The 27,397-nt window shown below is 58.1% G+C and overlaps 3 protein-coding genes across 12 annotated transcripts in view; 1 reads left to right on the top strand and 2 right to left on the bottom strand.

Annotated features, from left to right (window-relative positions):
* Window positions 1-8,135: 8,135 nt before the first annotated feature.
* On the bottom strand, window positions 8,136-17,883 carry RNPEPL1 (arginyl aminopeptidase like 1). Its single transcript, XM_081260462.1, has 11 exons — window positions 17,183-17,883; window positions 13,771-13,911; window positions 13,099-13,250; window positions 12,574-12,690; window positions 12,139-12,374; window positions 11,805-11,918; window positions 11,317-11,429; window positions 10,918-11,026; window positions 9,912-10,142; window positions 9,696-9,838; window positions 8,136-9,144 (listed from the first exon to the last, which is right to left on the bottom strand). The coding sequence occupies exons 1-11, from the start codon at window positions 17,702-17,704 to the stop codon at window positions 8,851-8,853; spliced, it is 2,172 nt and encodes a 723-aa protein (XP_081116588.1). The 5' UTR covers window positions 17,705-17,883; the 3' UTR covers window positions 8,136-8,850.
* A 25-nt stretch (window positions 17,884-17,908) lies between these two features.
* The window catches only part of ANKMY1 (ankyrin repeat and MYND domain containing 1), a 67,322-nt gene continuing 57,833 nt past the window's right edge, over window positions 17,909-27,397 (top strand). For 8 of the 10 annotated variants that reach the window (XM_081260461.1, XM_081260453.1, XM_081260454.1 and 5 more), the window contains exon 1: window positions 26,709-26,845. The gene's annotated coding sequence lies outside the window, so the exon portion shown is untranslated. Of the gene's footprint in view, window positions 18,041-18,772; window positions 18,977-26,708; window positions 26,846-27,397 lie in introns of those variants that run through there. The other 2 variants (XM_081260458.1, XM_081260459.1) reach the window with 2 other exon arrangements.
* Window positions 20,776-22,786, bottom strand: DUSP28 (dual specificity phosphatase 28). The gene is made up of 2 exons (XM_081260465.1): window positions 22,262-22,786; window positions 20,776-22,010 (listed from the first exon to the last, which is right to left on the bottom strand). Exons 1-2 carry the CDS (start codon window positions 22,652-22,654, stop codon window positions 21,441-21,443), a joined length of 963 nt encoding a protein of 320 aa, XP_081116591.1. The 5' UTR covers window positions 22,655-22,786; the 3' UTR covers window positions 20,776-21,440.

Genomic DNA, 27,397 nt, shown 5'->3' with positions numbered 1-27,397 from the left:
TCGGCCGCCGCCCACCAGGCGCGTCGCTCGGGTCAGGTGACGCAGCGGCCCAATCGCGCGCGAGCGTTGGCGAGCGCGAGCGCACTCCGAGCGCGCGGGGCTTCCGGGCCCGGCTCTCGCGAGGCTGCGCCGTCACCCCGCCGTCCTTCTCCCGGAGCCGGCGGGCGCTGGGACCGCGCCGACCGCGGCCCCTGCCCCCTCCGGACCGGGTGGGAGCGCCGCGGACCTGAGAGGGCGGCCGGGGCGAGTCGGCGCCGCGGACTGCAGATCCCAGCGCCCCGCGCGGCTCCCAGAAGGCGCCCTCCTGCCGGCGCTGCGCCGCCGGAGAGGCGTGGCCTGGGCGGGCCGCGCCCGGCTCCGGCTGTGCCGGCGCCCGCGGGTAGCGCTCCGAGGCGCCGGCGCCGCCCGGGCTGGGCGTCGGGCTGGGCGGTGGGGGCGGCCCGCCGGGTTCCGGGGGGCAGGAGCGGCCGCGGTGCTCCGTGGGTCGCAGACGGCCGGGCGTCGGGTCTCGTGGACGCGCGGGTACCGCTCGTGGCCGCTCACTGCCACGGGGAAGTGAGGGCAGGGCCTCACGACCGTGCTGCAGGACCTGTGTGTCCACTGCCAGGACGGAAGCCGAAGTGTAGGGTCCACTAGGGGGAAGAGGAGCGGCCCATCCTTCTAGTGGCAGCTGTCTGTCTCCTGCCTTGGAATCTGAAAGGTGGTCAGAACAAAGCTCTTTTTCTGCAGTTAGGTGAGGAAAGTCCCTAGTGCTGGAAGAGAAACGAACCTGGCCCAGGACCCCTGCCCTTAGCTTCTGTCTGCCTTGGAGTCCCAGATGCCGGTGAAAGCTGCGATTCTTCCCAGTGAGAGGCTGCACAGGGCCTGTCTTAGTGCTTCGTGTGCCAGGAGGCTGTGCTGCCTTGACCTTGCCAGCCCCCCGCCCCATAGTTTGGGGCCCAGGATACTCATCTCCTTGTGAACATTCTAGAAAAGGAAGTGACCACATAGCCCAACCCCTGTCTGAGATGCTTTTTGCTCATTCAGCACAGAAGACAGTTGTGACTCTTTGGCTGGCTGGTGGCTGCACCAGACCTAAAAGGAGTCAGGAAGGACCTGGGCTGTGCTTCACCTGGGGATCCTGTAGGAGTAGAAGACAAATCTCTTCCCTGTCCTAAGTGCTGAGCAACTGGTTTACCCTGCATGACTAGCAGAACTGGGACCAGCCTGGATCCAGACTCATCTGAGGCTTCCTGTGCCACTCACCCATGTTGACAACCTCTGGAAAGCAAGCAGCTTCCTGTGGCCACACCTTTCCAGGGTTGGGCCTGTGCCCAGAGCCAGATCCCCAAGATCTGGAAGGGGCCAGGAGACAGTTGGTGCTGGATAGGTAGCAACCCAGGCCTGCAGGATGCGTGAGGGACCAGCATCGCTTCTCTTTTAGCTAGAGGTGGCATCAGGACAATTCCAGTCTGCTCGCATTTTACAATGTATGCCCCATGGTCCTGTCCACTGTCCCAGAGTGCAGAGGTGTGCCCTCAGCTGATTTGGAGAGCTTCCTCCTCTCCTTCCTGGGTCACCCCCATCCCTGACTCTGGCTCCTGGGGTAACAGGAGGGGTTGGAAGCAGCGTGGAGTGATGTTAAGAAGGGGTATGGAGGCAGCTGGTTCTTGTTCCCAAATCTATGGGCTCTGGACTGAGATGTTTATTTAGTACTGCACTGAAGGTACAACCCTTTTTGTCACACATGGCACAGCTTCTGTCACCTCTGCCCACAAGAACACTGGTTTCAGTTGTTTGGTTTCTGGCAGCTAAGTCACCTAGGGAGTTTGACCTCTTCCCAGCTCCAAGGTCAGAAGTTCAGAAAGTACCATGTGCCCCAGGTTGGCAGTAAGGCACAAGTAGTCTGGGGGCTGCCAGGGAGGTCTCTCCCCGGTCCACAGAAGACACAAGGGCCTATATCCTCTCCTGCCCACAGATGCCAGGTCATGTGGATAGAGTGCCAGGAACTGTCACAGTGGCTAGCAACCACACAGAGCTGAGCCCGAGGGCAAAGAGCATGCTGCTAAAGACCTGGAACAGAAAGGAGGAGCTGGCCGCTGGCAGTTCTGAGCCCTGGGCTGATCAGGGCCAGAGTTATCTCACCTGGCCTCCTGGGCATGAGGTACCATCGATTCAGTCTTACTGTTGGAGTAATTTTGAGTTGCAGCTTTCATTGTAGCAAAACAGATTTGCAGGCCTTCTGTATTAACTACATACAGCTGCCTAACAAGTTACCCCAGTACTTGGTGGCTTAGAACTACCAACATTATCACAGCTTCTGTCAGGAATTTGGTAATATAAATAGTTCTGGCTCAGGATCTCTCAGGAAGAAAATCAAATGTTAGGCCAGAGCTGACCTCCTCTGAGGGAGGGCATGGCTACAGCTGGAAGGTCCATTCCAGAGTCACCTGAAGCCCTGCTTTCCCACCATCTGGATGCCCAGGAGGCTTCTGGAGCGTCCTTACCACATGGCCTCCAGTTCTTCTAGAGCAGATAATCCAATAGAAAGGGAAAGTGGAGGCTGAAGTGTGTTGTATGGCCCATCCCAGGTGGCATATTCCATCCTTCCTACATGGCATCATTGGAAGCAAGTCGCCAAGTCCATCCCACGCTAGGAGAGGAGCATTACTATTGGTGGCAGTGTTTTAAGATCCCTGCATGCCCAAGGAATGAGATGAGGGCAGTGGCATGTGTAGAGGACCACTGCAGCCACATCCTCCAGGGAGGGCCTGTCTACTAGGCCCAGGGCTCTTATGTGGTCCAGAGGTGAGGAATGGGGCTTGAGGATGAAGGGAGACTGCATGTTTGCATTTAAAAAGATCTCCCACTGCTGTGTGCTCAAAGCAGCCCCAGTCTAGGGCAGCAGGGAAGGTAAGATAGATGTGGTGGCACATGACTGTAATCCCAGTTGCCCTCTGCATCCAGCACAGATGGCTAATTTAAGGTCACTCGGGAAATTCTCAAGGCGTTAGAAATAAAACACAAACACACAATTTACCTTTAAACCAAGCACTGGGACGGCTCCTCTGCCCGTGGCCTCAAGCTCTCCAAACTGGAGAGTGAGGAACTACACCAAGGCTGGGGGAAGAGAGAGTGCGAGCCGGAGCGCAGGCTTTGGAGTGAGCTTTTATTAGGGGAATCTAAATTCTTAGGAAATCCCATCCAATGAAGGTCAAGGGGGCGGGGTTACAAGGACAGGTGAGGTGATTGGATCCCTGGGGATGTGGAGTTCTGCAAGAAGACACAGTTGCTTGCACCCTAGAAGAAGGGGCTCTCCAGCAGTGTGACCGCTGGATGCCATATGGGATACCACACCTTTCAGCAGGGGAGTCAGGTGCTAGATTGGCCTCCCACACCCAGTGACTTGGAAACTAAGACAGAAGGATAGAAGTTTGAGGCCAGCCTGAGCAATTTAGTGAGAGCTTGTCTCAAAAAATAAAAAGGGGGCTGGGGTTGTGGCTCAAGCGATAGCGCGCTCGCCTGGCATGTGTGCGGCCCGGGTTCGATCCTCAGCACCACATACCAACAAAGATGTTGTGTCCGCCGAGAACTAAAAAATAAATATTAAAAATTCTCTCTGTCTCTCCTCTCTCACTCTCTCTTTAAAAAAATAAAAAAAATAAAAAGGACTAGTGATGTAACTCAGGGGTGAAGCTCCCCTGGGTTCAATCAGAAATGTCCAAGAAGAACAAAAGGCGCTTAGTGACTGATCATCACAAGGTGGGATTGCAGGTGCTCTAGGTGGTGGCACCACAGGATTGGAAGAGAGATTAACTTTGGACCCCATCAGATCAGTAAGCCAGTAGGACAAAGAACAGTGGAGCACGCACACAGCTTGGTTTTCAGGTCTGAAACACAGGGTAGTTCAGGCCCGTGGCCAGGGAAGACCTGCAGCCCGTGTTGTCCACCTGCTGGGGAACAGGCCAGCTGTCATGTCCCTGCAGGGCCAGTTTTCACTATGCACATCCTGCCCCTTCAAGCCTGAAAAGTGACACGGGCCTGGCACCTGCCCCAGTGGGCCTAAAAGGGGCCCCAGGCAGCAGCCCAGGCTCCAGAATCTCCAGTGTTGTTAAGCAAAGATCCCCTGGACCTGCCCAGCTAGAGTCCTGGCCCTTCCTGGAGCCTCTGCTTCCCCACCTATAGTCCCATGGTAGTGCCTGTTCGACGGTCTTGAGGATCAAATTAGGAATTGGACACAAATCAGGCAGCCAGTCCTGGGCCATAGGGAGTGGTCAGCAAAGGTACTGTTCTTGGGCCTCCAGGAGTGGCCAGTGGCATTCACAGTCCTGGTCCTTGAAGGACAGTTAGCAACAGTTATGGTCCTGGGCTTGGAGGGGGTTGCCAGTGACCCAAGCATGGATCTCCTTCTGGGAAATCTCTCAGATTGATACAGTGGGGGTGGGGTCCTAGAAGCTTGGGTTTCTCCCCTTTCCCACACAAACACGCAATTTACCTTTAAACCAAGCACTAAAGGTTCCAGTTAGAGGAATCCTTCTAGCAGGACTAGAACAGGAACCAGCTTGGTCTTTCCTGGCCCACAGTTGGCTTTCTAAGGATAGTGAAGAGGGTTTACCTGGGCGAATACAAATACCAAAGACTTAAAGGGCTGAGCTGCCTTTGGAATGTTGAGTGTTGTTTGTGTGATCCTTACGCATCCCAGAGGTCGGCATTCCTGTCCTGTTTTATGAGTGAAGAACTCAGGCTTCAGAGGCGGCAGGCCATGGCCGAGGCCCATATAGGAGGAAAGACCAGCATCTCTGCTTCACACCAGGCAGGCCTAGTTCACTCTGCTCACCACAGCAGAGCAGGGGCTCTTTTTTGGTGATATTTTAGATTAAGCCTTGGTTTTTTCCCATTACAAAAACAATACATGGTTCTTATAGGATTTTTTTAACCTATTATCCCCAGGTGTGTTCTTAAACCTTATTATGAGTATTATGTAGATAGTCTCCAAAGTTGGCTTCTGTCCTTAGAGGTGAGCAGATTTTAGATGTGGGCTGTTGCCAGTATCACGGTTGTTGAATCCACTTGAGAGACTGTGAGGTTTTTGTTTGTTCATTCATTTTGAACAAAGAGTGCTCTCTAGGTGGCATTGGTCTGAACACTCTGCCTTGGCCAGCAAGAGCTCTCTCAGGTCCTGTGCTGAGCCTAGCGGCTCTGGCCATACCCTTACCATGCTCCACACATAACTGAGGATGTCCCTGCCCAGCCCCACACTGGGCTATGATTCCCCTTCTCTTGGGATTCTGTTCTCCCAGTGTCTGACCAAGTGATTATTCCTGGGGAAAGAGGGTGGGGGGATAGTCTTTGCAGCTGACATCATATTCCTCTCAGTACAAACAGCCTTTGTTAGGGAACCCTCCATGGGTACTTGGGTAGGTAGGCTTCTGAGGGCATGGCTCCGCCTGGATGAGTGGGATGGGCTGATGGGGAAAGCAGAGAGGTGAGAATCAGAGGAGGAAGGAGGAGAAAGCAGCTACAGAAAAGGGAGGCTGAAGTCTTGGTGGGAGGAAGGACTCTTGGTAGGGCCCCTAGTATGACAAGAGGAACAAATAGTTGAGGATTAGGATGCCTTGATCAAATTTAACTTCTTTGTGTAGTTTTACTTTTAATTCTTGACCCCCAAACCTTAAGTAGTTTCTATTACTTTTTTCTTAAAAAAATCACTTCACTCTGTCTTGATATTCCAGGCTATGAATTTCCTCTTCATTGTGACTATTCTACAGAATTTTCATTTTATTTCTCTTAATAATTAACTTTTTAAAAATTCTAAGGTATTTGGCCGTTTTTTCATTACTACCTGTTCTTGTTTCACAAAGACCTAGTCCTGTTGTATAGTTTATTTCACATGCATGCAGACACACAGATACACGCACCATTTGTCCGATTCTTTAATGTGTCCTAAAGCCCTCTTCTGATAATTCTTCAACTCTGTTTGGTCTAAATTTGGTTGGCTGAGCATGTTGTCCTTTTCCACATGTTTACTAACCCAAGTGAGTAATTCTCAGTTGTGCCTGATCTTTGTGCTAGAAGTTCCCACTATTCTGTCCAAAACCTCTGGACTTAAGAAGCAAATACTACCAGTAAGTTTTAGTAAGAGTAGGGAAAGGAAGAGAAGCACTAAGGACAAGTCTAACTTCATAAGACATTAACTGAGACTCAGAAAACTTCATCTGGACTCTAAGGACTGGAGAGCCTCCAGCAATAGGGACGGAACATGCAAATTCACCCACCTCCTCACACTGTTGCCTCAGGCTTCAGCCCTCCAGCTGGCCTCTGGAGGCCAGTCTCTTGCACTGAGGCCCCGTCCCCTTTTCAGTAACATCCTGGTTCCTTTAACCACTCTCTTCCTACCTGTGGTAAGCTCCTACCCTGTTCTTAAATGCAGGTATTTCCCAACATTCTGGCCTCAGCTCTTCCGGTGGTGATGGGTGCTGTCTGCCAAATACTCCGACTGCCGTGCTCAGGCTGGGGTGGGTGGGCCTGAAGGAACAGAAGTGGTGTGGGGCCCTCCACAGCTCTTGTTATCCTGTCTCCTCCATCAGCACCCTAAGGAGAAAGCCCAGCCACCCTGCCAGCCGAGATGAGACGTGAACTTCCTTGCTGCAGACAGCAGTGCTGCCGCGTTGCTGGTGGCTCCAGCAGTCCAGCCTGACAGAACATGGGCATGCATGACCAGACTGGGCTGTGGCTGTCAGCAAACACAGCTGGAATGTTGGCTCACCTGTGGGCCTTGCGAAGCAGGTGGCATGCACTGACAGGAGTGGGAGTGGAGGAGGTGGGGAGCGGGTTGGCAGTGAAGATTGGTCACAGGCTGCCTTGCCAAGGACCTACAGGAAGGGAACTGATGGCACCTTCCAGGTTTGGGAGCTGGAGAAAGGCAGTAAGGCAGGCCAGGAGGGCAGGGCTTTTCTCAAAGGGCCTGCCTCTGCCCGCTGATGGGAGTGTGCAGAGCCGGGACAGAATGGCATCAAGGATGGCATCCTGGGCGTGCCCCCACTGTGGCTGTCACTGCTAGGTGTCTCTTCTGACAGATCCAAGCAGTGTCTGGAGGCAGCTCTGTGGGTGCGGCTGTGGCGCCTGGCACTGGGCTCAGGAAGCCGGAGACCACAAAGGTGTTGCCTTGAATAATTGCCAAAGAAACCACGAGCCTGGGATTAGTTTGGCTGGAGACCTGGAGGCAGCTTTCACGGGGAAGAGGCTGCCAGGGACAGCCTATCTGTGGACCCCATATTGGGGCGAGGGCAAGGAACCAGCAAAAAGGTGGGTCCTTATGAGGATGGTGCCTACGTCCAGAGAACGCAGCTGCGTGCTGGCTTTGGTTGTGGCCACCCGACAGGGCTGAGATCAGGTGACCCTGTCCTTCTCTGTGTAGGGCACCACTGCATCCATCCCCTCCCTGTTCAGTGCTCCTTATGAGGGTAAGGTGACCTTTGGGTTCCTGTCCCTGATGTCCCAGTGCTGAGGTGGACTGTGCACATGAGCCATCTTATGGAGAGGTGACCCAAACCCTGGTCCCAAACTTTTGGAGGGTACTTGGACTGTCTCCCCTGGGAAGTGGGAGGGTACATCCTGAACAGGAAAGAGGGTGCATGAGACAACTGGTGACAGAGACTGGAGGGTGGCCAGCCAGCTGGGACAAGAGATGTGTTACCCCCAGGCCACAGCATGTTGCCAGATGGTGGCCCTGCTGCCAGCCTGAGTCCTTGAGTGGCTATGAGGAGTTGTGCCAGCCACCACCTTGTGAGCAGAGCTGCCTTTGTCACAGTGGGGACATCAAACCTCATGGCCTGCCATAATGGTGGTGGCCCTGCATTGGGGGACTTCCTACGGTTCCTACACCCGTGACCTCCAAGACTGTCCCGGCCACAAATGCCTCTGCCTGCACTCCACTGTGGAAGAGACCTGCCACCAAGGCCAGGCTCGGGGGACGGTCCACAGTCAGGGTGTGACAGCCTGCCACTTTGCAGGTCCTGGGGAGGCTATGCTCATGCCCAGGAGGCCTGGCAGAGGACAAGGGGGGGCCTGCTGCTGTGGGCTCTGGGGCAGTGCTTGCCCCAAACCCCAGCCCCATACAGGGCAGAGGACAGGCATGGGGACAGACAGAAAGGGAGGTCAGTCTGCAGAGTGGAGGTTTAATGGGACAGTCACGTGGTGCCCACTGCACAGTCCCAAGCTGGAGCCTTCCTACCTGGTGCCTCCAGCAGGTGTGCCCCAAGAGCATCAGCACCACCCCTTTCTTGGGGTGAGCCGGATGGCTGTGCCGCTACCCCAGGCAGCTGGGAGAACAGGCCTCTGGGGCCTGGACTCCATGTGCCGAGGGGCCAAGGCTCCCCATGTGATGCCCCTTCTCTCCTGTCCCCTGCCCCCACAGTGAGGGTACATCGTGTCCTTGTCCCTCTGCCAGGGGATAACAGTGCAGGGTTCTGGGGAAGCTGTGCTTCGGGGGCAGTGCAGCCTGTCTGCAGACGTAAGGCACAGTGTGGTGGTTGCCATGAGCTGCTGGAGCTGCGGTCCCAGGATGGTGTCCAGCAGGTGCGGGTGTCCGGGGCCACGCCTGGCTGTCAGTGTTGAGATGGGAGGCGTGGTGTATAAGGCCAGTCCTGAGGCCCACAGTGCAGGAGAGCTGGGACAGGATGAGCTCAGGCCCCCAGGGCTGCCACTAGACAGAATCCCTCTCCCCCAGCCCTCAGCCTGGGAGAGCCCAAAGGAGAGGCTCATGGGCCCGGGCCGAGCTCGTGGCCAGAGCCAAGGCGCAGTCATGGCGGCCCGGGCCACAGAAGGCACAATCTTGGTGTCTGGGAGGTTAAGGTTGGCCCAATGTCAGGGCTAGGCGGACACGTTGACATCCCTGAGAGAGATGGTGCTACTGGGGGCCTCGTCGCCAAGCAGCAGGGCTGCGGAGTCTGACCCTGCCTCTGCCCCAGCTCTGGCCAGCTCAGCGTTGGGCGCAGTGCTGGCCTCGGCACTGGGGCCCAGGCCCTGGGACAGGATCTGCTGGATGGTTCTGCGCAGATTGGGGTGCAGCCGGCCCTGCGTCTGATAGAAGACCTCCAGTGCAAAGGACTTGAGGGCACCCGTGCAGAGGTCCTCATACAGTGGGATGGTGTACATGCGCGACATCTGTGGGGACACCAGGTCACCTTGTGGGCTCCTCGGGCCTCTCCCACCAACCCCGCCTGGCTGGAGCCTTCCAATCCCTGGACCTGCTCCAGCTACTTCACCAGCCCAGACCCCCACCAGCCGGTCACCCTGACCTCATATTCCCTGCTGGCTGGGTGTGGGGCTGGAGGGGTGCCCCAGGCAAGTCAGGTCCCACAGGCTGGAACCTGCCACTGTTGGAACTTGGATGCCCCTGTGCCCACCTGGGAGCTGAACACCACAGGCTGGAGGCCCAGCCAGGTCCAGGCTATGAGTGGAGACCCTTGGACACCAACTCCTCCCATCTTGGGCCTCCATGGTCTCTCCAAGGACTGGTACAGTCCAGGTTGCCTCTGAGCTTTGACTTATAACTGTCTCCCCCGACTCAGGCTGGTTCCCAGCCCAGACCCCCAGACCTTCCCACCCAGCTCTCTGGTGTGCCTCCTGCCTGAGCAGTCAGGCTGGAGACAGAGGGCGGTGGGGCCCCTGAGGTGAGGCCACCCCCAGCCACGACCCCAGGCAGGTGGCTGCACCTGGCTCTCCAGGAAGCGCCGCACCCGGTGGAGGTCTGGGTAGTAGTCGTTGCGCACGACGATCTGCAGCCAGCGAATGCGGATCTCAGCATTCATGGAGTCCAGGAGGGAGGAGTAGCATTTGGACAGGCTCATCACCACCTCTGTGGGGCAGCAGCAAGTCAGGCCAGGCCAGTGCCACTCCCCCCGAGGCCACCTGCTGGCTGAGGGACCCACCCTGAGGCAGCGGGGACCCATCCAGGAGCCGGTCCAGGAAGAGTGCGGTCTGGAAGGTCCTCCACTTGGAGATGTCGATGGCACTGGCTGACGCTGCCGCCTGATCGAGGGGCTCCGCCGTCCACAGCTGGAACAGGGCCTCCACAGGCCGGGTCAGGCTGGACCCCTGAGATAGGTCCGGCTCGGCCAGCGGTGGGCCCGTGGCATTGAGCCAGCGCTCAAACTCCAGCCCTGCCAGGAACAGCGGTCCTGTGGTCCCACCCAGCCTGCCCAGAAGACCCAGCCTGAAGGGGCTGGTTCCAGGGACTGAGGCTCCCAGGAACATGGGTAATTTGGGAAGAGTCATCTCCAGCCAGTGCCTGCCTGCCTCTTTAAGCCCCCAGAGAGACTCCTGTGAAGGTCACAGGGAAGCCAGAAGGACTCGGATCAGTGGCCATGTGACCTCCACCCTCTCCAGGCCCAGCCTGGGCACAAGACAATTGAGTTCTTTAAAGGTGACTTCACTGCGAGAGGTGATGACACACGCTCTAAAGCAGTGGTACCAGGCTGGCCACTCCCCTACCCCCCAAAACACTTGAGGTACTCAGGGACCTTCCAGAATTTAGGGTCACCATGCCCAGATCTCCCAGCTGTGCCTAATTGCCTTCCAGCAAATTCTGGCCCCTCCCTGGATTTCAGGGCCCTCCAGCTCCTTCCTTGACCCCCCATACCCTCAGACCCTCTGGGAAGTCCTCGAGGGTGTGGTGTAGTGGAGCCAGCAGGGCCAACCGGGCCCCTAGGATCCCGCTGGGCCCTGGTCCCCTGGCTCCTAACTTGGCCTGCTCCACCTAAGGGCCGCCTCCTCCAGGAGGCCCCCTCAGGCTGGGAGGCACAGCCTCCTTTGTTCTCATGGTCCAGGCTTGGAGTCCACGGGGGTCAGTGAGGGCTGGCTAAAGGAAAGATGTGACAGATGGGGCTTTTCTCCAGGTAGGGCCAGCAGCTTGGGCAGACAGGTCCCCACTCTCACCTGCCCGGCAGTCCACACTCTGCTCCTTCAGCTCTGGGAAGAAGCTCAGGAAGGAGTCCAGCAGGTCCTGGGCCACCACGCTGGTGAACTTGTACTTCTCCACATAGGCCTATGTGAGGGGGGGTGGCGCCTGAGCAGGCCTGGAGGGCTGGGCACGCCTGGCCCCTGTCAGAGCTGGGGCCTTCATAGCAACTCGGGGTGTGTGCCATGGACGTGAGCAGCCCAGGGCCTGTAGAGCGGCCCACTGGGGTGGACAGGAGAGGAAGGACGTGGTGTCTCAGCAGGCCAGGTCCTGTTAGGGCTCTGGGTGTCCCTCCCGACTCCACCCTCCCCCCAAGACAGGCAGCCCTGTGTGCTGGGGCGGGGCTCAGGCAGGAGGCGCAGGTGCAGTCTGCTCACGCGGAGAAAGTCGTCAAAGCGCTGGGGGTCTCCACAGAGCTGGGACAGGTAGTACACGAAGCAGTAGCCCTTCTCATAGGTGAACAGGTTCATCAGGTGGCTGGGGTTCACGCCTGCAGGGAATACCTTGTCTGGGCTGGCAGGGGAGGGGGGGCTGTGGCCTGCATTGAGGAGCAGGATGGGCAGAGGGCCACTGTCCCTCATAAGGTCAGGATCCTACTAGCACCCTGGGTGTGCAGGGGTGGGCCTGGCCCTTCCCTGCCTGGGGGCCCGGGCACCTGAGGGTCTACATCTCAGGGATGGGCACTTGAAGGCATGAGACAGTGGCAGGCCAGGGTAGCCCAGAAGGCGTTCCCTGGGCTGGGAACACCCATCCTGACCTCGATGGGGACTCAGCCTGGCCTGAGCCAGCCAGAGGCAGGGAAGGAGGCCTGAGGGGTGGGTGGCATCCACAGGGTCCCAGGCACAGGCCTGGTGGGAGCAGGCACCTGGCTCCAGCTTGACCTGCAGCTTGCTGACTGGACTGTCCTCTCCAAGGAGCCTCATCTGCCTGTGTAGGGCGTCCAGGCGGAAGGCTGTCTCCAGGCAGGTGAAGGCGGCACCTGGGTGGGGAGGACCAGGCAGGCGAGAGGAGGTGGTGGAGTCGGGAGAGCTGCCACAGTGGAGCCACGCTGGCCCTTTAGCTCCCTGCCCTGAGCCTGTGGGCCAGACCCCAGAGGAGAGCAGGACACAGAACACAGGAGGCTGGGCCAGCTCTAGCCCCTGGCAGAGGGCAGTGCCCCATCTGCCCGAGGCTGCTCCAGACTCCTCCCCAGGTGGTACCATAGGTCTCTGTGGTGATGCGGCGCTGTGCGTAGGTGGCCAGGCCCTCGCTGAGCCACATCTCCTCCCACGTGGCGTTGGTGACGGCATTGCCAAACCAGCTGTGGGCCACCTCATGGATGACATCAATGACCAGAAACTCGTCACTCTCCAGGATGGAGGAGATGATGAAGGTGAGGCAGGGGTTCTCCATGGCCACGATGGGGAAGGAGGGTGGCAGGAAGACGATGTCGTACCTGTGCCGTGAGTGCAGGTGATGGAGGGCATTAGCAGGCCTCACAGGCCCTCCATCGGGGGCAGCACTCCAGCCCTGCAGGGAGTTCCCTTCTTCCCAGGAGATGGGGGACAGGGCCTAGGGCATGCCCCTTCTTCCTCCAAAGGGCAGGGACGTGGCCTCCCTCATGTGGTGGCAGGCCGCCAGGGGACAGGACGTACCTGCCCCACATGTACGGCCCGTAGAGCCGCTCTGCCGCACTCAGCCACTGCTCCACCACCCCTGACAGCTTGCTGGTGGCCGTGGGGAGGAGACATGGTTCTGCCCACACGCGGCTCCTGCAGAGGGTGCAGAGCGTGGGCTGAGGCCTTCCTTCTGCCTCCTCTGGCTGGGCTGACTGCCTTAGCCCACCACCCTGGACAGGGGCTACAGTGGCCCTTCCCTCCAGAGTGCAGGGGTGGCCCCGCACTCTGCGACCATTTGATCTGTTCTGTCTCTGGGTAAAGGAACCTGCGAGAGCATGTGGCTGCATGTGGCCTTGGAAGTTCAGGCTAATAGAGCACTGGACAGGTCAGGCTGTCTGGTCTGAGAATGTGTGGATGAGCAGGGCCTGGCAGCAGGCCACATACCTGCAGCCCAGGGGCCTGGGCAGGGCAGCTGTGGGTGCAGGGTGCAGACCCAGGCTGTGGGGGCTCTGCCTGAGGCCTGGACCACCTTGCATGGGAGCAGCAGGACCGGAGGCCTACCTGGGTCCGATGTCTGCTGGCTTGAGGTCTCCAGCCACAAGGGCCACGAGGTAGGCGGGCACAGGGTGCTCCATGTGGAAGCGGTAGACACCTTCCTCCTCCAGGTACACACTCTGGGTGGCACTCATTAGCACCTGTACCCCTGATGGGGCCTGCAAGGGGGCCAGCTGAGGATAGGCAGTCTACCAGGCAGGGCACTCACCCCCAGGGCAGGAGACCCATATCTGTGATACGGACCCAGGTCTTCACCAGGGAGCCCTATACCTTCCAGTGGGGGGTCCTGCACTGCCCACCTGGTGTCCCCACCTCTCCCCTGGGTGGGGGTCCCACAATCTCGGTCAAGGAGCTCCCCATCCATGAGAGGGAACCCAACACCCCATCAGACAGCCCTACAAGCCATGCTCCTGACAGAAGGCTTCTTGTCCAGGCAGGGCCTCACTGTGGTCTAGGAAGGGCCTCATCAGGAATGCAACCTGGCCACCCTCCCTGCAGAGCTGTCCTTCTGCACAGTGGGGAGGTGGATTTCTCTAGGACAGTGGCCTAGTGGCATCTGGGGCCACAGCCCAAACAGGCAACAGAGAAGAAGAGGTAGGCAAGCTCCCCAGTGACTAGCCAGGCCAGTGGCCTCGGCCCTTCATGCAGCCCCTGAAGGAGGCACAGGTGGGCCCCGACCTTGACCACAGCTGAGTAGGTGCACTTGACGGCAGGTGTGTCGAAGCACGGGAAGAAGGAGCGGTTGCACACGGAGTGGCCCTGGGTGAAGACGAAGGGCTTGGCATTGCCGTAGGTCAGCTCTGGGTCCAGCCACCAGATCTGCAGGCGGGGTTGAGTGTCAGCCGTCACCTGGCCTGAGGCTGTAGGCCAGAGCCTTGGGGCCAAGGAAGGGGCAGTGGCAGGGGAGGAAGGCAGTAGGGGTCTGGAAGGGGATGGAAGGGGACCACTGCTGGGCTTGTCACAGACCACAGCTCCTGTCCATAGCCTGCACTGCCTACCTGGTGTCCTCACCTCTCCCTGGGTGGGGGGAATAGCAAGAGTCATTAGCTGGAGCATGGCCTGTGGCCTGCCCTAGTCCCCATAGCCAGGCCTTGCCAGGAAGGAGGCCACGTGTCTGGGTCCAGCCCAGTCCTAACAGGGAGGAGAGAAGAAAGCCCTTCCTGGCATTACCTGAGCTCCAAGGGGAGCCAAGGCACAGCAGAACCTGGTCCAAACCCCCACAGCGGGCAGCCAACATGGTCTCAGCCAGGATCACAGAAAGCGGGAGAACCAGAGGCTCCTGTGACCAACACTGCCAAGGAGTCAGCCTGTGCCCAGGGCCAGCATTCAGGCCAGGGCAGCCTGCCAGGACGAAGGCCAGACACCAAGTGCCAAGAGGACAGGAGTGGCCCTGGAGGGCTTCTGGCTGTGCCTGGAGGCAGGGCTGGAGCAGGTGGCTTGGTTTGCTCTTCTGGCCCACCCTCAGGGCCAAGCCTCCCTCCCACCCCATTGCTGCTGAGACTTTCTGTACCCTAGAGGCAGAGGCCAGGCCCACCCTGAGAGCTGCCACTATGCTGCCTGGTCCTGCACCCACCCTGCCAGCGACTGGGGCAGTTTGATTGCCGAAACAAAGTCAAACAAACAGGCCACAACTGGAAGACATCTCCAACTCTCCTCCAAGAGTGGGCAGATCTGCAATTGAAAGTGGCCACTAGGGCTGGGGATGTGGCTCAAGCGGTAGCGCGCTCGCCTGGCATGCGTGCGGCCCGGGTTCGATCCTCAGCACCACATACCAACAAAGATGTTGTGTCCGCCGAGAACTAAAAAATAAATATTAAAAAAAAATTCTCTCTCTCTCTCCTCTCTCACTCTCTCTTTAAAAAATTAAAAAAAAAAAAGTGGCCACTATCATAGGGGGTAGTAGAGGCCAGACCTGGGAGTCGTCACCCCCAGACCAGGGGGCTGGCTGCCTGCCCTGCAGACCCCACGCTCAGGCGGGTCCCAGGTCCGGAAGTGCTGCCTTCCACACAGATCTGACTCCTGTCTGTTGGCAGATTTCTTCCTTCTGGCTGTCCTGTCCCTGTCTCCTCACCAGAGCAAGCCTGCGGAGGTTCTGTTTATGGTGGCCCAGGGCTGCCCTAGAGACCTGTCTTGGGACCTTGTGCAGCCTCCTGGTCCTGCCCCAGAGCTCTGGGGTCTGCAGGCCCAGAACCTAGGGACCTCTGTGGCGGAGTGTCCCTGCAGTGCGTGAAGCCCTCTGCAGGTGTTCCCTGACCATGCTGGAGGACAGGCCCTGGCCATTCTCCACGTGCCTTTAGCCCCCTTCCTCCTCTGCATCGTCTCTACTCCTGGAGTGCCCTCCCTCCCCAGGGGCCCCTCAGGCTCTCCCCAGCTCTCACCCCTTAACCTCAGCTGTCTGCTCTCCATTGAGAGGCTGGCCCCTACCCCAGAGGTGGGTCACTGAGCCCCAGCAGGGCAACCTGTTCAGCCGCTGAACATCTATCTGGTAGGGAAGGAACAGACACTGTGGGTCAGGAAAAAAGCTGTTCTTGCTGGGGTGTGAGGGCATGGACCAGAGTATGCAGCCCCTCTGGAGGGCCTACTGGCAGGGAGTGGGACAACCCAGCTGTCCCCCTGCTTGGCAGAAGGACAGGCTTAGGGGCATGACCCTGAGCTCTGCAGTGCTCACATGCAACAGTGAATGCCCAAAGCTAGAGGCCACTCTGCTTCTGCAAATAGACTAGCTCACACATCAAGCCTGGTCCCCAGCCCACCAATCCTGGATCTACTCAGTCTGAAGGGACTACCTCACCATTCCCTGTCTGAAACAATCAAGGGACACCCTGCAGGGCAAGGGAAGCCCAGAAACAATGGCCACACTTTATGCACTGGCCCTGTCTGCACAGCCTGGCAAAAGCTCTGGCCCTCCACTTGGCTGGCACTGGTAGAACAGACACATGGGGTCCAAGTTCAAGATGAGGTCCAGGGAAGGAAGTTGTTCCTCAGTTCTCACTTGTCGTGTAGAGAGGCACACCTGACACCAGAGAGCCCTGGACTGCACATGCAGGGTCCAGCCCTGCGGGCCAGCAGCTGGCAGACCCACAGGGCTCTGGGAGGACAATGAAGTGGCAGGCTCTGCTCAGAGCTCCTGGGAAAGTGCAGGAGGCCCACAGGTGTACCTCCAATCTGGGCTTTTCCTGCCCAGTTGTCACCTTGGCCCATCCTGATTTCTGACCTGTCCATTTGGGTGTCCCAGGCAGTGAAAAACCAGACCCTCCAAGACTCCCAGAACTGTGAACATGCTGTGTATGCACACTGGATGTCATATGTGTGCTTTATGTGCTTCCTGGGGACCTGGCATGAACTGCCATGCTTTGGAACTGAAAGGCTCTGCTCCATCCTGCAAGCCCCACCATTGGGCATGCAGTCATAATGCCTGACTTGGATCACGTGGCTTTTCTGGCAGGTCCTCTGGAGTGGTGGGGTGCCTTGTGCCAAAAGCCCTGCAGAGCCTAGTGCATCTGTGCTGGGAGTATGAGGCCCACCCACCTCAGCAGACTGCCGGCCCAGCGCTGGAGCCCAGAGCCAAGCCCCACGGTCCACGAGCCTCTCCTCTGCCTCCCACTGGGACTGGCCTTCCCTCAGCCCACCTCCAAAGAACAGATGTGGGTGTTTGAGCCCTCTGAAGGCAAGGTCACTAGGAGGCCCTTCTGCATCTTACATCCCCAGCCCCTCAATGCCAGGCTCCAGTATGGCTTGGCAGGTGCCCATCAGAAGCTGCTCTTGAGCCCAGACATGGACAGAACATCTGAACAGGGACCTTGCTGGGTGACATGCTGTCACGGTCCCCACTGCCACCGGGCCTGGACCTGGAGCTCTACCCAAAGTTCCTAAGTGTTCACAGGAAGCAGCTGGGAATTGCAGAAGGCACTAGGGCAGGACTCCAGAGCCAAGCTGCCCCCACGTTCTCTGCAGGTGCCCCATGTGCAGGGTGCAGATTAAGGTCTCCTGGCCTGGCAGCGCGGCAAGAAGCCACCTGGAGAGCCCTGCGGACCACCACCACCACCACCACCCTGCCTTGTAGCCCCTGCGCGCACCGGGAGGGACTCACGGCGGGGGCGTCGGTCGAGGTGTAGCGCAGGATGACCTGGAAGGGATGGTGCGCCTGCAGTTCAGGCGGCAGAGTGACCGTGAGCGAGGAGCCATAGTCGGTGAACGGGTCCAGCCTGAAGGCCAGAGGGCAGGAGGCGGGCTCGGTGCCGGGACCCTCGGGGAAGGCGGGCAGCGGGGGCGGCGGGGGCCCCGGCCCTGGGGCGGGGAAGGCGAAGGCGCAGGGCGTCTCGGCGGCGGCGGGGGCGCGGCGGAAGGCTGCCGAGTGCAGGCGCAGGGCCGGGTGCGCGTCGAGCACGAGCGCGCGGGGCGCGGGCCGCAGCGCGCACAGCTCGAGCACCAGGCAGCCAGCCAGCTCGCGCGCCTCGGGCCGCAGCTCCAGGCCCAGCTGCAGGTGGCGGAGGCGGAAGAGCTGCGCGCTGGAGGCCGAGGCCACGTCCAGGGCGGGCGGCGGCTCGGGCGGCGGGCGGGCGGGTGCGGCCTCCGCGCCAGGCGCCTTGCGGCAGCAGCACTGTGCCGCCATGGCCGCTGGCGCTAAGTGAAATCCATGGGCTGCGGCCACGCCGGGCCGCGGGCGGCGGGCAAGGGGCGCCGGGCTGCGGCGGCGGCGGCGGCGGCGGGGCGCGGGCACAACAGGAAGTCGCGCCGGGAGCCGCCCGGCCCGGCCCCGCGCCGTGCGCCGCCCCGCTCGGACTCCGCTCGGCGGCCGCCGCCGGGGGCGCTGTGCGCGGGGCCCGGGCCTGTGCGCCAGCGGGGCGGGCCGGGCTTGGGGCGCCGAGCGCTGAGTGGAGAGGGCGCAGGAACCAGGACGCTGTGATCCCGGGCACTGTGTTGGGAGCTAGGGGCCACGGCGCGTGAGGTACCTGTGCGCGCTCCCCAGCCCTGCTCTCTTCACTTTCCACCTGGCCGCGCAGGGGAGACTCCGGAGGCGGGGTCACCGCTCTTTCAGTTTGTAGCCGGCCAGCTACTGCAGCGGCGGCTACTGAGCCCCGCGACACCTGCGGTACCGGGAGGGTTGTAGCTTGTGTGGTCTGTGTCCGGGGAGTGCAATGTCGGGAACTCGGCGCTGACTGTCTATTCTGGGTGCAGACCCTGGGAGTGATTCTCTTGGTCCCCGACCCACCTACTCGCGAATCAGACAGTTGGCCTGTGTCTGGCACGCGGTGTTAATAGAGCCCAGGAGCTTCAAGATGAGAGCTAGCAAGTACCACAGCCCTTGCGTGTGTGGCTGTTTATATTTAAATTAAGTACAGCTGTCACTTACACAGCCGTATTTCGGAGTCTACCTGTGTGTTGCAGTCAGGGAATGGACAGCAGACGGGAAATGCTCCCATGGTTAGGGAAAGTTCTCTTAAGCCCGGCTGCCTTAAAAACTGGCCTGGCTGGAGGGCAGACTGTTTTGAAACTGCATTCTGTGCAGCTCAGCCACTTTTCCCAGAGCCTGCTTGTACTAGGCCTGGACTCAGAGACCTTCTCACCTGGCGGGGTCTGCCTGGTGCCCAGCACTGGCTGTGGACAAGGGTGTGAGAACGCAGGTTCTTGGAGTGTCTTTTCTCTCCTGCTGGATCAAGGTGTGCCTGTTCATTCCTAGGTAGTGCTCAAGCTGTCTGGACCCAGTCTTTCAACCTGTAACCAACGTGGCGCTTCCTGCCGCTCTGGTGGAAAGACCCCTTCCCAGATGTGGGGTGTGAGCACTGAGGCATCCCTTCACATTTCCTGTGGCTCCATGTGACCTCTTAGCTGGGGAGCACTCCAAACTCCAGGAACCCCAAGGCTCTGTCAATGAGACACAGAGGTCAGTCCTGATCCAAGACAAGAGGGAAGAGAACTGAGGTGGGATCACTCTTTGCTGCCTTTCAGGGATCAGTTACCTGGGGTCCCAACACCCTGCCCAGGTGACAGCCCTGGATTAGACTGTTTTAGATGGCACTGTCAGTTTGGCTCATCTTCCAGACCCCACCCTGGCTAGTTGGCCTGGGTCTGGAAGTCTTCAGGCCCTTGTTGCCCTTCTTGCCATCAATGGAGCATGGGATCTTGCCACCCTAGTCTCCCCAGTTGGACTGGCGGGGGGCAGGGGTTGGGGACTCATCCCTTCCCTCCTGGAGAGCCCTGGTCACCTCCCCACAACTGGTTCTGCACGTTGGGAGGGTGGAGTGGGGCAACCCTGCCAATCCAAAGGAGCTGTTCTATCTCTTCCCTAGCTGGGCAGGGCCGTGCCTCCATACCACATTTATAAGGTGCTAACACACAGGAAGTCTTCTGAGACAAAACACTGTGATTATTGAAGTCAGCCCACCAGGACACCTTGCAGGTGCTGGAAGCTCTATGTGACTTGGGAAACCAGTAGGCTGCAGAGGCAAGCCCATAGGTGCCTCCAGCAGCGCCCCTCCCAACCTGAAACCCCACCCCCACCAGGGCGACTGCCTGGATTGCCCCCTGGCTGCTGGACTCAGCATTGCACCCAAGGTCCCCTGCGGCTTCATCCTGACTCAAGAGAAACCTGAAATCAGGACTGCCCCCGGTTTCTCCCAGAGGAACTCCAGCCTTTTGGTGATCAGGGTCAGTGAAGCAGCTCTGACAAGCATGCACCCGGGCATTCTAATGCACAGATGTTCTGCCCCCTCTTAACCTGGGTGGGCACCCAGGGGACCAAGTGGGTCCCTGGTCTCACTAGGAGGTGGGTACCAAGATGGGCAGGGCTCCAGCTCGCTGACAGGACAGCAAAGGCCTCCAGAAGGAAGCAGTATTCATTCAGAAGGGCCTTACTATCCTTGGGACAGGTGCTGGGAGTCTGATAGGAGTAGCAGCTGGATAGCTCTGCAAATGGAACTGTTGGGATAATGTCTGAAGTGACCTATAAATATTCAGCCTTGCCTGAGCCTGTGGCTCTTCTACCCTTGTCACCTAGAGCAGGTCAGGGGGTGTGTCTAGCCCTGATGAGAGGGTGCAGGAGGCCTCACTGAGGGTGTCATGTGCAAGGATCATCCAGGCACACTAGGTAAAACCCGGGGCCAGGTTCCCCTTCCCAGCAAGCACTGCAGCTGAGCCAGCCAAATGGAGACAGGTCAGTAGCAACCACAGGGTTGATGGGAGGGTGGAATGGCTATGAGAGACCAGGGGACGAAAGCCTGGACACAGGGATGGACATTGCTGACAAGTAACAATGAGCAGGGTTGGGTGGCACCCTACACAGCCAGAAATCTAGGTCCAGGTGTACAGGGGCAAGGAGGGGTGGGTCCCTCAGTACTACCACAATAATTTTCACAAATTATTGTGAAACTGCTTCCTATCCTTCAGCTTCATTCCGTGGGTGGAAAGCTGTAGACAAGTGTCCTCTTTGCAGGAGGTTGACAACACCCAGCTATTTGGACTCCTCAGAGGCAAACCCAGGGCTGCTCTGCAGGGCGGGGACTGATTCTGACCTTCAGGGAGTGGTGCAGCTTTGTGCTGATCATGAGGCAGGAGGAAGATCTCCAGTGCCCAGGCTGTGTGATGCAGGTGTGGAGGCCACTGCGCCCCAAGGGAATAGCAGAGCCAGGAGGAGCTGAGGGCTCTGGACGAGGGTAAAACAGTGAAGGAATGGAGAGGCACACAAACACCAACTACAGCACTTTACTCTTTGCTTTATACATATTAGCCAAAGACTGCAGTATCTGTAATTCATGGAATCACCGAGTGCTGTTCTCCTTCCCCACTATCTTATTTAAGGAGTGTGGACTGTGACTAATTTCCTAGGAGTTTAAAGGCCAAAGAACATCAGATGGCCTATCTGAACTAGGGAGTCCATCCTCCACAAGGAGGCCGCAGAGGGCTGCCTGCTGCTGGGTCAGGCGCCTGAAGAGGCTTATCCAGCCTCCCTAAGCACTGAGGCTCCAGCAAGTCCAGCCTCCCTAAGCACTGAGGCTCCAGCAAGTCCAGCCTCCCTAAGCACTGAGGCTCCAGCAGGCCTGAGCAGCGCATGCCCTCAGCTGTGGGTCCCGCGCTCAGCGCTGGGAAAGGGCAGGAGGAGTTCTGGCAGCTGGGACCCGGTCCCGTCCCCACCTCTGGTTTAGATTTGACCAAAACCTACGAACAAACGAAGCTGACCCAGGGTGAGAGGAAGAGATGGTCGGTCTTGGCAGCGGCTTCCCAGTCCCCTCCTTTGAACTGCACTTCAGGTAGACGCGGCTTGGGGGAAGTGGAGCCCGGCCGCGGCGGTGACCAGGGCACGTCCCGCCTCTCGTTAGCAAACGCCCTTCCCGCCCGGCTTCAGGAGACGGCTACCGCGCGGCTGGCTGGGGTCCATGTCGCGCGCTTCCGGGGTCAGCGGGCTCCCGGGCCTGGCGGGGCTGGCGGGGCTGGTGTGCCTCGCGGGCCTGGTGGGCCTGGTGTGCCTGGTGTGCCTGGTGAGCCTCGCGGGCCTGGTGTGCCTGGTGTGCCTCGCGGGCCTGGTGTGCCTGGTGTGCCTCGCGGGCCTGGTGGGCCTGGTGTGCCTCGCGGGCCTGGTGGGCCTGGTGTGCCTGGTGTGCCTCGCGCGCCTGGTGTGCCTGGTGGGCCTGGTGTGCCTGGTGTGCCTCGTGTGCCTGGTGGGCCTGGTGGGCCTGGTGGGCCTGGTGTGCCTCGTGTGCCTGGTGTGCCTGGTGTGCCTCGTGTGCCTGGTGTGCCTGGTGTGCCTCGTGGGCCTGGTGGGCCTGGTGTGCCTCGCGCGCCTGGTGGGCCTGGTGTGCCTCGCGGGCCTGGTGGGCCTGGTGTGCCTGGTGTGCCTGGGCCTGGATGATCTGCTCGTACTTTTCGAGCTGACACCAGAAACCCGGATTGGGTTCGGCTACCGGGCGGGCGATCTTGACAGTCTGCGAACAAAAGAGGAACCGAACGTCAGCCCGCGCGGGTTTCGCAGAACTCCAGGCGCGACCAGCCGCGCGGAAGGCCCGCCCCTGAGAGCAGGCCCCGCCCAACTAGGAGGCCCGCCCCCGAGTGGACCCCGCCCCGGCCGGAGAGACCACGCCCAGTCAAGCCAGAGGGCCTTCTCTGGGTGGGCCCCGCCCCGCCCCCTACCGGAAGACGCGCCCTCGAAAGCGGGCCCCGCCCCGGAAGCCCCCACCTGAAAGGCCCGTTCCAGGGAGAGGCCGCGGTATCGCATGAGGTAGGCAGTGCAGACAGCGGCTGAGCGGCTGCGACCGTTCTTGCAGTAGACCAGGCAGGCGCCACCGGCGCGCACCGCGGCCTCCATGGCGGCACAGGTGGGCTCCAGATGCACCAGCAGGTCCTCGTGCGGGTCGTCGAAAACGGGCACCCGCAGCTCGGCCACTCCGGGCGCGCTTGGGCCGGGCTGCAGGCGGGAGACGTTGACACACAACGTGATACCCGAGCGCTGCAGCAGTTCCGTGGCGCCCGCGGCGCGCGCGTTTCCGAGGAAGAGCGCGGGGGCGACGAGCGTGAACGTCGGCGGCGCGACCTCGGGGGACCTGCTGTGGGCAGCTCTTTCCGGGCCCATCGCGGTGACCGCCCCCAGGGTCCACTTAGGGCCGATGTCCCGCCCGCGCCTGGGCCCGCCGGGCGGGGTTAAGGTTAGGGTCAGCTGCGGGTGGCTAGGGCGGGACCTAGCATTGGCCCTCTGATTGGGCGTGGCCTGGCATTGACTCCGATTGGCCGTGGCGTGGGTGGGGCCTTGCGCCCGCTTTCTGATTGGCGGAAGGCAGGCGTCTCAGGACCCCACAGTGTTCCCTAAAGCTTGAGCCATGCGGCCCTGTGCTGGAAGGGTGGTTGGTAGACGTGGACATGGACTGGATCGAGTAGCAGCTAATCCAACACTGACCGGCGTCCTTCTGGCTTTCATAAGGACCTCATGGTTGTCCTATGGGCTATTGACAGAAGGCCACTTGGTTTCCTGTGGGTTTTTTTTTTTTTTTAATTCTCATCAGGTATACATGACAGCAGAATGCTCTTTAATTCATTGTATATAAATGGAGCACATTTTTTCACTTCACTGGTTGTACACGAAGTAGGGTTACCTTCATGCAATCATACATGTTTCTACGGTAAGGATGTCCTCCTGTGGGTTTTTGTTATTGTTGCAGAGTTATACCTTTATCTATTTCCTAATAAATTGTCCTTTGTCATCTTTGAGTTTATTTCCCTTTTTATTGCAAAACATGGTTCATATAAAGTAAAACTATTTACCATTAGCTTTTTGTCATTTCTTCATAGGACGGGATTATTTCTGTTTTTCTTAATAACTTTAGGCGTTAGCCCTGTGACTTTTTAAATTTATTTAGAGTCTTTTAGGATTTCTTCATCCCAGTGTTGTGGCACATGATTGTAATCCCAGCAATTCGGGAGGCCAGACAGGAGCATTGCAAATTCAAAGCCAACCTCAGCAACTTAGTGAAACACTGTCTGAAAAAGAACTGTTGATGTTGCTCAGTGATTAAGCATTCCTGCTGGGTTTAATCCTCAGTATGGAAAAAACAAGAAAGAGAAGATCTCTTGAGTCGATTTTTCTGATATTTAGTATTTCTCAGGGAACAGTCACAGCGAAGAGCAACTCGTAGCCTCACAGACATTTAGTTGATTGTAGTTTCAATTTTATTGTAATAATAGTAAAAACAGTTCCTCTTCCTCTCTGTGCTTTGCTTAAGATTTGAAATCATTCTGCCAGAAATCATTCTTCATCCTTCCCCCAACCTAGTCTTACATATATCACACAAAATGTGTCTATACAGTCTTCTGGCGGTATGCATTCTCTCCTGCAGGTACCAATTGTGGATAACTGGTCAGATCGTTATGGCAACCTGGGTCCCTTTTGAGCTAAATACTCAAATATCTTGAAGCCAGTCTTCACTGGCTGCAGTCTCATTCCCTGGAGGCCTTACCAGCATCCATTTCCCTCTTCTCCATCCCAAGGAAGGGGCCTGCTTTCCTGGGATGAGGAGGGAATGGTATCTCCCTAGAGTTCATGGGATTCATCCAATGAGATGGAGATTCCCTGTCTACCAGCTCCAGGAGAGGTTCTGATTGCTCCTGCAAATCAATGAAGGCCATACTCTCTTCACTGCTGCAGGATTAGGTCTGGTCTCTGATATGGGCCAATAGGAGGGAGGAATTGGGAAGGCACCTCTGTTCTCTCCTTAAGGCCAAAAGGGGAAGCCAGCTTTAGGTGAAAGCAAAGGAAATGGGGAAAATTGGATCACAGCATCCAACCAAACCTGAAAGCCCCTCAGCTCCTTACTGGAGGGTGTTTGAGGTGGGTTTTCTCTTCTAAAGTCTCCTACGTCAGACTTCATTCCTGTACTCCACTGAACTAACAGACTGGTCCCCAAATTGTCCCAAGTGCCACCACCTCCATTGCCATGCTGTAGTCTAAGTCACTGAGATCTGGCTCTGGAGCCCCCTCCCAGCTGCTGAGGTACAGCTGGAACATGCCTTCTGGGGTGACATTCCTGGAGATTTGTTCCCACTTAGCAAGTCACGGTGATTCACAGGATTCATTTCCTAAGTTATTAGTCTGCTAAATTTGCCAGGCTTGCCAATTTACCACAAACTTTAATATTCCTAAATATTTTCAGTATATTAATATTATGAAAACATTCCTTTTGAACATATTTGTAGTGATATTTGTATCAATTTGTGGAAATAGAGCTCTTCAATCTTGATATGCCTAGTTTTAAAAGGCACTGGTGCATATACTTTATGAATATAAGCAAAATCTCAGCATTTCATTTTGAATTATCCTCATTGTGTAGAAGTTTCCAGAACACCTTTTCTTTTTTTGCCACATTGTAGTTTTCAGAATCCTTTCTAATCTGACCAAATTGTCAAATTCTTTCTAATCTGATCAAATTGTCAGGCTAGAAAGTTTGCCACGAAGTGTTTTTTTTCCCTCCACACTTTTTTCCTCCTATTGAATAGTGTATTCAATTCCTAGAGCTGCTGTGGCCACACCAGATGGTTGTCTCACAACAGAAATGTCCTCCCATTGTGTCTGTGTCTCTGCATCTCATAGGGACACTGGACATTGGTTTAAGACCCACCTAAATAGCCTCATCCTTATTTGATCATGTCTGCAAAAACTACCTCCAAGAAAAGGCTGCATTCCCAGGAATGGAGGGGGTAGGATTTCACCTTATCTTTTGGGGGACACTATTCAATCCACAACAGATGGTTTGGCTTCACAGATTTGTAGGGTGATTTGAAGTTTTAGTTGACTGTTTTCCTTCCTTCCTTTCTGTGCTGGGATTTGGACCCAGAGCCTTGAGCAAGCTTGGCAAGCACACTATCACTGAGCTATCCCCTGTCCTTGACTGTTTTACGGCTCTCAATAACAAATGGATCTTAAACAACTCAGTTTGCCTCTGCTCAGCTCCCACGATGCAGCTGGAGGGAGGGGGGCACCGGGAGATGCCAGGGGTTGAACGGTCAAAAGTAGAGGACCCAGGAACCAAGGTGGGTACCGAAGGGCTAAAGAGGTCCAGGGAATAGACAGGAACTGGGAGAAACTAGAGCATGCAGGAAGGGACCCTAAGATGGCAGAGTCCTGGCTCCGCTGCTTTTTTGCCCAGAAAGCTTGCCTTTGGGGAGGCCTGGGGGCGTGGGCTTCTCGTGCTCTTCCCTCTGGTTCTGGCAACCACCCCATCCTTGCCTCAGAGGGCCGCTCCTTGTTGCAGGACGCCTTCCCACCGCCGGCGCCTCTCCACGACCCAATCCAGCTCCTGTAACGCGCCTGTGGACATACACTCCTGCGCACCCTCTGAAGCCCTGCTCCAGAGTCCCGGGTCCCTAAGATCTTCCCCAGGCCTTGCCCTGCACCAGGTTGCAGCTCCCGCTGTGCCCTCTGCACACCTATTCCCCAAAGTCCCGCTTTGCAATCAGGCGGGGCTTGATCAAGCCTAGGTCGAGTCCTAGAGTACCTTGGTTCTCTGCTTCCCCGGTCTCCCTTCCGCGTTCTCCCCCTCGCAGGTATTGGCAGTACTTGGCCCAGACTCTGAACCGCGGTGTTCCTGGGGACACTTGAAAGCCAGCAGGCTGGTGCAGCTACCGCACTAACGGTAGAGGCGGGACGGACGGTGCCGCCCCCAGCGGGGATTGGTGGGCGGGGCTGGAGGGCGGACCTGGAGAGGAGGGAGCGCAGCACCTTGCGGGGATTGGTGGAGGTGGAGAGTGGCGTGGCACGGGGCGGGGCCGTCTCCAGGGGAACCCGACGCTTTCCGCTAGCCTGGACTCCACTGCGTGGGCGTGCTGCTGGTGGCCGCGGTGCCGCTGGTGCTAGTTCTGCGAGCTCGGGTGCGGCTCCAAGGGCCAGGGCGGGGGCGCGGGGCTGGTGTTGGAAGGGACGGTGGCGTCCCTGGGCGCGGGCAGACTTTTCCCGGTGGCTCCGACCTTTGAGGGCCAGCTGCAGGGACCACTGATCGGCCAGCGAGGCGCGGCTCCGGGAGGAGCGTGATGGCTCGACCCGGGCGGGGGCTGTGGGCGCTGTGGGCGCCCCCGGTATCCGCAGCATCCTGAGGGCGGATTGTGGTCCCTGGGTCTGCTTCCAGGTTCGGAGAACAGACACGGAAGGTGGTGGCTTCTAGGTCCCCCTGGACTACGCAGCCTCAAAGGCTTACAGCTCCAGAGGCGCGCTGGAGGAGCAGGGCGGCCAGTCCCCTGCTGCCAAGGGACTGGACAGTTACGCCTTCTTCACCGAAAGGTGCAGGGGACCCCGGGCAGGGAGGTCAGACCATGACCCAGGGGCCAGAATTAGCCAGGTTTCACAGTTGGGGCCAGACTTAAAAATCACTAAATATTTTACAAAAACTGGTCTCTGTAAAGAGAGAAAAGCCTCAAAATTGTATTAACAAGCACTGAGGGAAATGTCATATGTTATGGGTGACTGGAATCCTATGCCCCAACTCGCTGCTCCCTTTTAGCCTGCAACACTGCCTGCTGGTCCATTTCACTTCCTAGTCCATGGAAGGAACTCTTCCCCAAGTTGACACAGCTCCCTGACTGCTGTGTTGTTAACAGTCAGGGCTACTTTGGGTCAAGGACTGCCCCAGAGCCTTATCTGTAGCATCTCATGAAATCCACCTGCAACTGACCCTATCATGCCTGTCTTTGTGTGGATCCAAGGCCTCTGGACCCCAGCATCCTCAAGTTGAAGCTCCAACCCCAGTGTGATGGTATTCAGGGGCGGGCCTTGGGAGATGAGTGGGTTGAGGTGAGGACAGGAGGGTGGGGCCTATGATGGGATCTGTGAGGA

This window comes from Spermophilus citellus (assembly GCF_964194105.1).
Source record: "Spermophilus citellus genome assembly, chromosome: 11".
Taxonomy (NCBI): Eukaryota; Metazoa; Chordata; class Mammalia; order Rodentia; family Sciuridae; genus Spermophilus; species Spermophilus citellus.
This window is presented reverse-complemented; position numbering and strand designations above follow the sequence as displayed.

Coding starts and splice junctions, on each gene's coding strand:
- RNPEPL1 (XM_081260462.1), bottom strand. CDS start 17,704: ATGGCGGCACAGTGCTGCTGCCGCAAGGCGCCTGGCGCGGAGGCCGCA. Junction 13,912..17,182: donor CCTCGACCGACGCCCCCGCC/GTGAGTCCCTCC, acceptor CCCCGCCTGCAG/ATCTGGTGGCTGGACCCAGA. Junction 9,839..9,911: donor TGGGTCCCCGCTGCCTCAGG/GTGGGTCCCTCA, acceptor GCTGCCCCACAG/AGGTGGTGATGAGCCTGTCC.
- DUSP28 (XM_081260465.1), bottom strand. CDS start 22,654: ATGGGCCCGGAAAGAGCTGCCCACAGCAGGTCCCCCGAGGTCGCGCCG. Junction 22,011..22,261: donor CCCTGGAACGGGCCTTTCAG/GTGGGGGCTTCC, acceptor TTTTGTTCGCAG/ACTGTCAAGATCGCCCGCCC.